General features: G+C 38.6%; 2 protein-coding genes across 2 annotated transcripts; one reads left to right on the top strand and one right to left on the bottom strand.

Moving 5' to 3' along the window:
* On the top strand, positions 1 to 1,913 carry LOC116192832 (multiple organellar RNA editing factor 3, mitochondrial). Its single transcript, XM_031521499.1, has 3 exons — positions 1 to 555; positions 1,267 to 1,332; positions 1,458 to 1,913. Exons 1-3 carry the CDS (start codon positions 90 to 92, stop codon positions 1,688 to 1,690), a joined length of 765 nt encoding a protein of 254 aa, XP_031377359.1. The 5' UTR covers positions 1 to 89; the 3' UTR covers positions 1,691 to 1,913.
* A 1-nt stretch (position 1,914) lies between these two features.
* LOC116192831 (exopolygalacturonase-like) lies at positions 1,915 to 4,957 on the bottom strand. The gene is made up of 5 exons (XM_031521498.1): positions 4,292 to 4,957; positions 3,154 to 3,468; positions 2,755 to 3,044; positions 2,436 to 2,655; positions 1,915 to 2,304 (listed from the first exon to the last, which is right to left on the bottom strand). The coding sequence occupies exons 1-5, from the start codon at positions 4,577 to 4,579 to the stop codon at positions 2,065 to 2,067; spliced, it is 1,353 nt and encodes a 450-aa protein (XP_031377358.1). The 5' UTR covers positions 4,580 to 4,957; the 3' UTR covers positions 1,915 to 2,064.
* Between the last annotated feature and the right edge of the window lie 7,121 nt (positions 4,958 to 12,078).

The following is a 12,078-nucleotide window of genomic DNA, read 5'->3' as shown; positions in this document are numbered from 1 at the left end:
TACTCCGGGTTACCAAAACGCGGTCTCATATAAACGGAGCAGAGCGGGTCGCCTCCGGAGGCTCTCTGTTACAGTGTCAGCAGGCACAAATGGCTTCCTTCACCGGCCGACGAACCCTCGCCGCCCTCGTCTCCCGAGCGCTCTCCTCCTCCTCCTCTCCCTCTGCAGCTGTCTCGGCCCGCTTCCGCTTCGCCGCTCCGCTCCTCAGCCACCTCCCGGGCCTGCTGCCGGGCCCCCACCCCGTCAACCTCCCGGCCCGCTCCAAGACCTCCGGGTCGGGATACTCGCCGCTGAACGACCCTTCGCCGAACTGGAGCAACCGCCCGCCGAAGGAGACGATTCTCCTCGATGGCTGCGACTACGAGCACTGGCTCATTGTCATGGAGTTCGACCGCAAGCTCTCGGAGCAGGAGATGATCGACACCTACGTCAGGACACTCGCCCAGGTCGTCGGCGGCGAGGAGGAGGCCAAGAAGAAGATCTATTCCGTCTGCACGACCACTTACACGGGGTTCGGGTGTTTGATCTCGGAAGAACTCTCCTACAGAGTTAAAGGTTGATTGCTCATTCACTATTCTTTAGTTTCCTTTCTCGAGCTTATGCGTTCAGTTTTTCGATTGGATTAGCTTCGAATCGCTTCATTTGATTTGGCTCTCACCTGTGGTTGCAGTATAGCTCAAGGGTTTAGGGTTTAAGGTTACTTCTGATTTTCCCTTCATTAAAGTTTCAATTTTGCCCTGTGATGTTTATAATTAAGTCTGTCTCTATACATCGGGAGCGGAAAATTTGTAACTGCAGAAATTTGCGGTTCTCGATTGGATCTTAAGGGAAGTCTGTGAGCTCCAATTCTCCCTTGCCCGTGCATGAATAGGAAGAAATAGCCTGAAGTTTCTGTCGACATTCATCGGATTCTTCGTGGACTGTCATATGATAAGCTTGAATTGGAATTTGTGCGGGAAAATTTGGATTTGGAATTTCTTAAGCAAAATCGAAAATTTCCGACCAATGAGGTGTGTTGTGATGTGCAGAGTTTAGCTTCAAAGGCTTGCATTGTGATTATTCGAGGGTAGATTTTGCTAGATGAAAAGCATGAAGCGCTGCTACTGAGACAAAATCAAAGAGAGTTGTTCTCGGAATCCTTAGAAATCCATGTTATAAGCTTGGTTTAATTGCACAACAATGCTGGGTTGCTTTCTGCGGATTTGTGTTATATATCAAGTTCGTTTTGATTGGGAATTCGTCTTTCTCACTTTTCCTGGTTTGTAGAATTGCCTGGAGTTCTCTGGGTCTTGCCGGATTCATACCTCGACGTGCCGAACAAAGACTACGGAGGTAGGCCACGTTTGAAAAAATAAGTCCCATTCCTATGCTAAACTCTTTGAGTTCAAGCGCACTCCATCATTCTGACTATTTAACTTTTCTTTGTTGCTTTCTTTGTTTTTTCAATCTACCATTAGGTGATCTGTTTGTGGATGGTAAGGTCATTCATCGGCCTCAGTATTGGTACAATGAGAGGCAGCCCACGAGGAGGCCCCGACCTCGTTACGATCGACGAAGGGAAACCATGCAGGTTGATAGGAGGAACCCAGTTTCTGCTCAACAGCAAACATCAGGACAAGTCCAAAATCCAGCTCAGGATCAGGGGAATAGTTTTAAACCGGCAGATACAAACATGGTGGGCAATGCATAATCTAGATCTAGACTGGCGTTTCAGGTTCCTTGGTGTTATATAATAGCTCAATATTTCTCAGTGATTGTCATTCCATGCCGAACATCATCAAGAATGGTTTAAGGCTTTTGTTATTTGCTCTGCTGAATTAGCTATTTATGAGTGATAAGGTAAGCATTGATGTTCGTTTCACACATGAGCATGTCTATGTAGTCGTGAAACATTTATCGGACTGTAGAATATATATCAGTTGATTGGGATATAATCCAACAAAACATAATTCCATTTATCTAAATTTACGACAATTGACATTAAGAAATGCACCCAATGACACATTTCTTCCCCACCCTGATATAACAATATGAGATGATAGTGTTGCAAAGGGCAGATAAACCCTACTTGCAAGCCGGCGGGATCTGAATGCCTCCGAATAATAGTCCCTGTGCATTGAGACAGGTAGAGGTGACTGGGCCCTTAGAGGGCAACCCAGTGTATTGTAGATTGATGTTCTTCAACTGTATTTGCTGGCAAGGAAATTGTTTGCTGCATACAATGTTGACTGCCAATGGAGATGTCGATGTCCCCCTTATGTTGACGAAGTGGACATCGCTAATCTTTACACGGGACGGTACTATCTGCAAGGAGTCACAGAACATGTTTATGTGAGTTATTATAGTAAGAGAGTGATGTGATGCCGTAGAGTTGGTTATCCGTGCTTCATCTGAACCAGCGTGATTTATCAATGGACTCAGGACAAAGGGCGAACCTGCTTCTTGTTGTGAGAATTGTACTCCTGATCGATGATAATGGGATTCTTGACATTGTTCATGACGAGGTTAGCGAAGATAAGTTTCGAAGCCGCACTTGGAGGTGAATCCGGCCAAGTCTTGATTCTGACACCATTCTCGGTGCCGGTTAATGTGCAGTTCTTCACTGTGATGCCCCTCACATCTGCCTCGTTCTTGTATTTACCGAGGCTACCAATGCTGTTATGGAACAGAGAACAGACGGAAGAGATGTCAGTGCATCTTCGGGACGAGGTGATGGCACGAAGTATATTTACAGATAGGCTAAGAATCAGTCACCTTATGCCATGGCCAGGGCCACAGAAAACCTTCTTGATGGTGATGTCGGTGCAGCCCTGGATCATGGAGATGCAATCGTCACCGGTCCCGATCACGGCATTGGAAATCTTTACATTGTTGGACTTGCTGATGTGGATCCCGTCGGTGTTGGGGCTCTCATCTGGAGCTGTAATGCGAAGATTGTACAGCCTAATGTTGTTGCTGTTCGTGACCCCGATATGGAACCCTTTGCTGTCCACAGAATTGAGCCTGCTCACAATCGCGTGGCTGACTGTGTCGAACTTCACGTTCTGCAAAACATTTTACCACATTAGCAATGGAATTGTTTAGTGCCGTGGGAAGCATTTGAGTCTATATATCCGACTGGACGGGCAGCAAGGTCGAGGGATCTAGACTTACGATGGGCATGCGCTGGCAGTTGCTGTTGCTGTTGCAGTCGCTGTACTGCCACACGGAAGCGCCCTGGCCATCGATGACCCCGCTCCCAATGATGATCAGGCCGTCTATGAGCTGGAAGAGGATACAGTAGTCGGACGTGAAGGAGCTAGGGTCAGTGAGAGCCTTGAGCGTGCCCTTGATGTCGACCACCTTCGCGGCCGGGCCGGCACATTTGCCCTGGAACACGAGTTCACCCACTTGGAAGGTGCCACGTGGCACCAACATCCTCGACTTCCCGTTCCAGTGGCACATGTCCACCCACGTCTTCATGAAAGCCTACAAGGGAAACAACAATTCCCGCACAGAGCAAATTTAAAACCAAAAAATCTAATCGGTCGATAAAGTTTCGATTACAATGCTAAATGCAAATCGAACATTTGCACTAATCTAGGGATGGATGGGTTCAAGCAGCACAAATGGAAAACCGGGTCCCAATTAGACGGTTTTGGTCCATGGACCCGATTTATGGTACGGGGTCCGAAAAATGAGGACTACTACAAGATTAAGGAGTTGATGGAGGAGAACAGTAAGTTTAAAAAGCTGATTTGACGGAGAGTATGGAATCATGCAATATCTTAGGAATTACAGTTAAATCTTTGGACAAAAGTGAGTTAAATAGACATATATATCTAATTAAATAACTGACAAATATATCTGAATAAAGTGAAAATGCCATTAACTTCCAACCTTTTAAGGCTCCTTCTTTCCCTTTAATTTCATACTTCTGGTCTAAAGATTCGACGGTATCAAAGAATTAAACCTACTTTTTCCCAATGATAAATGAGAATAAATTCCATTTCTCAATCATTGATCCATAAAGCAATATCAATGGAATGAAATTCTAGAAGTAGAATATTTGTGATGGAGTGAGACAAATCTTATATTAATTTGCATAAGTTTTCAACTAAATAACACCATCGAAATTGCATGTTACAAAATTCTTTTTGAGATAAGTCTCATTTTTAAATATATATACACACACACACACATAAACAATTTTGAGAAATTTTTTCTCTTAATCTATTACCCAAGCAACCTGATGAATCCCATTGAGAAAATAATTTTTGACTACCGGTCAAAACGCATTCATAAAAGTTACCTCCGTAGAATCATCCAATCCACTGGCATCGGCTCCATAGGTCAAGACGTTGAACACCTTTTCGGTCAGGTCCAAACCACGGATGGCCTCGCTCGCCTGAATTGCCAGAGGGTCTCTAGCCTTAGCAACCCTCGCCCTCACCAAGCCCACTCCCGGCACCGGCACCGGCACCGGCAAGCGCGGCTTCCACAAGCCCTTAGCCTCACAGAGGCTTGCTAGGGCTACCAGGACCAATGCAAATACAACCCTAATAATGTTGAACTTTCTCCCTCCGATAATTTTCGCCATTTTCTTTTTCCACAAGCCCTCGATTTTAACTTTTTTTTTTCCTTTTTTTTTGGGTTTTTCTCTTAAGAACCCTAGATAATATATAACTAGATTTTTTTGTTTTGAGGCTAATCTATGGGGAAGCTACTTAATTCGACCCCATCAATGGGGAAGGGAAGAACACGAAAGGGCTTGTGAAGAAGGGGAAAGGAAAAAGATTGTGTTTTTTTTTTTTGGGAGGGGGAGAAGAACTCATTGTGTTTCTTTTTTTATACCTTAACATTTTCGAACTGAAGATGTCTGTTGGATTCGACGATGATGGAGTTTGTTGGTGCATGGAGGTCCTAAATCCATGGAGGGTTGTTCAGTTTTCTTTGGTTGTTTTCTTGGCCTATATTTGGGCATGAGTTCTAGGGAATCGTATTTGTCTCTCCTAAAAATAGCGCGAAGTCCTTACCCAAAAATAAATAAATAGCGCGAAGTTGTCTTATTAACTAACACTGACTCGAGAAAATACCTCAAGTTTCGAATGATTTGACGGTTAATAACTTATTAAGTCAGGTTTCGTCAGTAAGTCGGTCAAGCAATTACATATACTAACTGACATGTTGCGAAAAAACACATCATCAATCGCAAACTGTTTGGTTGGATTGTACTTTGATCATTTGATGAGTACAGCTTCATGATTTGCTATGTCAAAATAATATTTCTTATGTATTGGATTCTTTTCGAGATCTTTGTAAACCTGCACATTCTGCATTTTAGTGTATCGAATGACACGAACTCCTAGGAGGAACATGCTCATATTCTCATCAGGCTTGAGCGGGCAAAAGGTCGCTCTAATCCCTCCAACAGTAGCTAGAGCCAAAGTGCATTTAGAAGCAAAAATTTCTTAAGAAATGAAAAAAGGCATCCCAATTAATTTCACTTCTCGTAGACAGATAAAAATATGCAATCCTGCATGGATTTGAATCCATCCAAAGCACCTCATGACTAAGGTTAAACCCACATCCAAATAGAGATTTAAATGTGCATATATATATATATATATATATATTTCACTGTATACTGTGTCTTCAGGTTTTAGCAACAAACGAATAGCCGATCCTTTTTCGAGCTTTTCTGGGAATGATTTATTGTGGACTTAATTGGCACATTTCGAGATGTTCGAGCCACTGATTACGTCGAAATAGCTTATGTGAAAAGGTATCTATACATGCCTTGTAACGTGCATGAAACAGAAAGATGATGACATGAAGAGATTATATTTACGCATTGTATGAGTTGAAATACGACGTACTCTGTCATGTACTTAGGTGAATCAAACTCAAGTAGAGCATTAACACGAACTCTCTATATGCTATTAGGAATTGGCATATCCGTGTTTCATATATGTATGTCTCTCGTCATGCCATGGAATAAGATTGATGATCTTATCTTAATTGTAATACTAACGGTAACTCGACTAAGCCACTATATATTTTCTTCAAATTAAAACTAGGGGTATAAGAAAACATTTGTCATTAGATTCTGCTGATTGGCATGGACTAATTCTAGCGACTACAAGTTCGAAGGAACCTAATCCTACTTACCCATCTCTATCTGTTTGTTTGGCCATGATAAAGCATGCCAAATTCGATCAATTTCCACTATTTAATGATGTGCCGAGAGCAGATCCATCGACAATTTTGTTTCTATGCTTTAAGTTATTTCCCATCCATTACCTTCAAGAGAGTCGAAAAATCTTCTACATAAATAGTACATATATCTTCATTTAAAGTTTGCGAAACCTATCTCACATACAAAGCACAGGACAGGCAAATCACGTACACAGTACATATATACTACATGATGCTACACGTTCCTATGCTTTTGTCCTATATAAATACATACTCAAACATGGTACTTCATGGCGTATATATATTGCATGAAGATACCAAAGTTAAAGGACAAAAGCATGATATTATATACACACACACATGTCTATGTTAAACTTAGGACCAACCATATTCAGTTGTTGCCTTTCCCCTATTCTAAGTGGCCTATATGGATGGCCCCAGTGCCGCCTTTTATTGGAGCAGCTCACTGGGACCGTCCACCACTACCCTTATATTGAGAAACCTCGTGCATAGATCTGATTGTCGGGCTGGGTTGGTATGTATACTGATGCTGGGTATAGTGAATGATGGTCCCATTAGGGAGGACCTGAGCATAGGGAGGCCTCTCCGTGATCAGAGGAGATTCGGTGTAGCGGTAGACGCACGGGTTGTTTTGGCGATGGGATGGTGGAGTCCACTGCTGACGGCCATAGAATTCATCAATCATAGGGAAGCCTTCTCGGGCAACCTGAAGTAGGTCTGTTGGCGGTGCCATCGATTGGTTTTTTGGTTCTGACAGTGGATTGTGGAATTAATGGGGTATAGAAGTGAAGATATTGTGATGACTGGGGCTCTATTATGTGTATTTCTTGCTTCTAAGGTTGTTTTGGTGCATGTAACAAGGAAGGCAAATCCCCCCATTATATAGGAAGCCAAAAGATGAGATGCTCTTCATCTTCTCTCTTCACTTTATTACAATCATATCATGTGGCATGTCAATCCGAATTCATGGGACCGCATGGGTCCCATATGCGTAATTCATAATATACATAATGTAAAAGATAATTGAAATATTTATTATATATTAATTGTGGTAATATATATAAATATATGTAATTAATTTTATTTTATACAATAAAGTTAATCAATTATAATTTTGTTCTATAAGGAATAATTCATATAAAAAATAATGAAACTATTCTATTGAAGCCATTTAAGATATATATATATATATACATCACAAGTTTTTACATCGATAATATAATAATAAATAAACTTATACTATGTACTATAATTTATTTAGTCTTGTCTTAATAATCCCCAATAGAAAATATTTTAAAAAAAGAGCATAATTTTTTAATAACAAATTCACATATAAAAGGTTATTTGGACATTGACTATAATCTTTTAGGAATACCATATTTACAATTTCTATTGTAATGTAAGTATTTATTGAAACAAGTTTATTTTTTAAAAAATTTATTATGGTATGCATATTTATTTATGATAAAATTCATTTTAAACTAAGAAATTACTCAATAGCTGATTTAGTCATGCAAACCGCTTTTAATCGAAAGTAGTGTGTATTCATCATAAAAATTACTTGGTAAAAGAATTAAAAGTGATTTCATAGTTTGTGTTTTTCATATGCTAATTTTATGACCTTAAAATTATGCATGTAATTTTTCATTTTTCATTAAAATTACTAGAATATGAATTTATTGAAAAGAATTCACTTCAATTAGAATATATTAATATTTGTCTCATATATATTTTTTATTACAAATGAATTGAATAAAAGATATCAAAAACTTGTGCCCATCACACGGGGGAAGGGCTATAGTATGTGATTTATGATCTAATCTAATATAATTACGTATTAATTAAAGGCGGATTGTTGCTTTTATTTGGTTTTTTTTTTGTACAAATAATTTTGCATGAAAATAGAGAGTACACGAAAATATCACAGATTAGGTATAAAGCTGCATGAGAAGAGTAATCTTGACAGATCGATCGATGGTCCAGAGAAGAGGAACCGATAAGATCAAATGGTCAGCCACAACGAAGGAATATTTGGCACTTTATCTAGAGTTGATTGGGGAAGGGAATCCCGACCCTATTAAGCCAAATATGCCGCTACAAGTGTAAAAGTGTGGGATATTTGAATTTGTTTTTCCAGTGATATGCGAAATATCATCGGTCTACTGCTTGAAATTATCTTATATAAGCGTCGAGATTAGTCTTCACTACAATATACTTCTAGTGAGTTTTAGACAATTATATTGTGAGTAAAGTTCATCCACTGTCTAATAATATATTTCGTCAATTGAACTGCAATTCATTATTATTGTAGTACGTTTATATATATATAGATATATATATATATTATAATGTTTACCATATTTTCTCAAGAATAAATATTAGAATTTATAATATTTGAGTAGTGGCATAAGCACGCTGACGTAAGTGGGGAACATGGAATTGATATCACATGGAACTAAAATCATTCTATCTATGCATTTGACGTAAGTGTGGAATATGGAACTGATATCATTCTATCTATGCATTTGAATGTCCTAAGTTTGGCTCCACATATAACCGAAATACATCTGCAATTGGAATGTGTGTGGGCTGGGCATCATTTGTTTTTGATGGTCACCGATCTTAGCCTCCATCGAGGAGGTCAGCATGGATCTTTGGGGCCAAAAAATGGAGCTGAGCAGCACTAAGGGTTAATTATGTTCTTGATGAGGGCTTGGTGAATCCTATCCTCAGATCGAAACTTCAGCTATCTCAGATTGAGGTGCTTCATGTCTCTATATAGAGTTCATTACATTATGCCATTCTTTTCGGTATATCATTCTTTTTAAACTCACAAGAATTTCATTAGTAAAGAAACAATAATCACATGGAGATCAAAGAGTTCTTAAGAGATTACAAAAAGAGGAAGGACGAAAGAAGCCTCACATGAAGAAAGCATAAGAGAATAGAGAAGGGAAAGACGAGAAAGACGAGAAAGACAAAACTACATCCAAGTTATTAATTCTTGCGTTCTGTTGATCGCAGATTTAGCAAGCCAATCGGTTGCTGCATTTCCTTCCCTCGTAGAGTATTGGTACCTGATGGAGCTGAAGTGCAAAGCGAAGATATAGATGTCTGTGAAAATTTCCTTGTATTTCCAAGAAAAGCCAATGCTCTTGTTAATTCGCCCAATCACATTTAGAGAATTCGATTCACTAATAAGAGAAGAGTAAAAAAAAAAAGCTGAATTGCAGGCAGTCAGAAAGCTTTTCTTATTGCAAACAACTCAGCAAGATTGGATTTAATGATACTAGATGGAGCAGCAAAGAAGCAGATAAAGTTCCAGCTGAATTGCAAAAAACACTTCCAATTCCCAAGCGTCCTGGCTTCCATAATGAAGAGCCATCCATGTTCCACTTCAGCCACCCCAGAGGAGGAACTGACCACGAGATTGCTGGTCTGGGTCTTCTCGGATTTGTCCATTTACAAATACTATCAAGAGAGTGGAATAAATCCGATGCAGAGTATGAAAAATCTTCACATATTGCCTTCATCCAAGTTGACAATCGAAGGAATATGACTTCAATCAAATCATCAAAATAAAGGACTTTTCGGTATATCATTATATACATCAACTGTGACATTGCATAGTCATTGAAACTTACTGACTACTCTCGTTTTCTTCAATCACATAATAATTTCCTACCCGGCCCCTAAAACCAACGAAGATGTCATGTAACTTTTCCTCGATGATAACATACCGAGGAAGACGAGTAGCATATCTTGTATATTCATGAAAGACATATGACCACTGCTTCGGAGGCTTTGCATGGCGTTAAGCTTATTAGTTCTTTCTTATTCATGTATTGATTAGGATGAATCGCTAAAGAATCTCATAATTGTTATTTTATTAAAAGGAAATTAATCTCATTATCGGTCACGTGCATGATGAGACTGTTTAACTAGGAATCGGTTAAACATTGTAAGATATATTACGATTATTTACAACGCCTTTGTTGGCATTGTTGCCAAAGATAAAAGATATCTTACCCTAAAGGAAAAAGAGAGAAAAAAGGGAAAAACGAAATGCTTTCCAACATTATTTATTTTTTTTTCAACACGTTTGAGGAAAACAGCATGGAACGAACCCATCAAAAGAAAATGTAACGCAGTGGTGTACGCTTTTTCTTCGTAATTAAAAAGATTTTTATCACCGAAAAAAATAATATTTTAAATTCGATACTTATTGGGGACAACTTGTGCCCATTTATTAGTTATTAAAATTTCTATTTCATTATAGTAGGTACATAAGCCTCTCTATATAATCGGAAAAAAAAAACTGTGAGGAATGAAGTTCTACAGCGATCACTGGAATGTATAGGAGCATATATATACATACACATATATACGGGGAAGGAAAAAGGAAATTATCAGAACCATCATTTTAGGTGGTTCCATACATGTCTTCCTTAAGTAAGGTCTTGAATTTCAAGTCTTGTGAATAAAGAAAATCAATAATTGAGAAAGTTTTATCTCTTAGTGGACAATCCATTCCAAACTTGAACTAATCGAAACCTGTTGAATTTCTGAATACTAAACAGTCCACATAAAAAAAGGAAATCAATTATTGGGGTATAGTTCTTCAGGGAATTTTGCGAACTTATGAAAAAGATTTTTCGATCAAAATGAGAGAATATATTGTAATCGAAAAGAAAAAGAGAAAATATTTAAAGATGCAGTCACACATGATTGCTTCAAGCTCGGGGAGTCACTTATGCTAGACAATGATGGAGAAATGATAAAGCCTACAAGGCCACATCGTGCAACCATGATATTTACTAGGAGTCAGAATCTTATTGATTATTTACTCACTATCTTATTGTTAGATAGAAAATTTTAAAATTTTCTCATACCATATAACATTAATATGTGCCACCTTATCGTTATCCAGTCTTCGATCAAGAGAGGAAAAAAGGGGAAAAGAAAAGACTCAGTCTGATCCTGTAAAAGAGCCGTTCTCAATGGGCTTTGCTGTGGGAGAGGATAGAAATGAAAGCAAATCACGGGGTCATCATTTATCTGGTTTGGATGACTTGTGTGTTTAGAACCTCATTTTTATCACCATCAACGTATCGGTTTTAGCGTATGACGATATTATTGGGACCGTCTTAGCATGTTTTTCTGTGTGTCTTAGATTGTTCATTTCAGTTCATTAGACATGTAAAGAGAATTTCATCACACCTAAAACTGTGGTATCCTCACTCATGAAATCCTACAATCTGATTCCATGCTACCAAGCAACTAAAACGATATTTCATTAATTTCACTTCCCGTAGACAGATTTTTATATGTAATCCTGCATGGATTTGAAATCCATCCAAAACACCTCATGACTAAGATTAAAACCACATCCAAGTAGAGATTTAAATGTGCATATATATATATATACATACATACATATATTAACTGTATACGGTTTCTTTAGGTTTTAGCAACAAACTAATAGCCAATCCGTTTTCGAGCTTTTCCGGTAATGATTTATGATGGACTTAATTGGCACAGTTCGAGATGTTCCAGCCATTGATTATGTCAAAATAGCTTTAACAAATGTGAAAAGGTATCTAAACATGCCTTATAACGTGCATGAAACCATAAGATGATGACACGAAGAGATTATATTTACGCATTGTATGTGTTGAAATACGATGTATTCTTTTATGTACTCAGGTAAATGAAATTCAGGTAGAGCGCGCTAACACGAACTCTCTATATGCTAGTAGGAATTGGTGTATCCGTGTTTCATATATGTATTTCTTTCGTCATGCCATGGAATAAGATCGATGATCTTATCTTAATTGTAATACTAACGGTAACTCAACTAAGCCACTATATATTCTCTTC

This window comes from Punica granatum, chromosome 1 (genome assembly GCF_007655135.1).
Source record: "Punica granatum isolate Tunisia-2019 chromosome 1, ASM765513v2, whole genome shotgun sequence".
NCBI lineage: Eukaryota > Viridiplantae > Streptophyta > Magnoliopsida > Myrtales > Lythraceae > Punica > Punica granatum.
The sequence above is the reverse complement of the archived record's forward strand: the minus strand, read 5'-3'. Positions and strand labels throughout refer to the sequence as shown.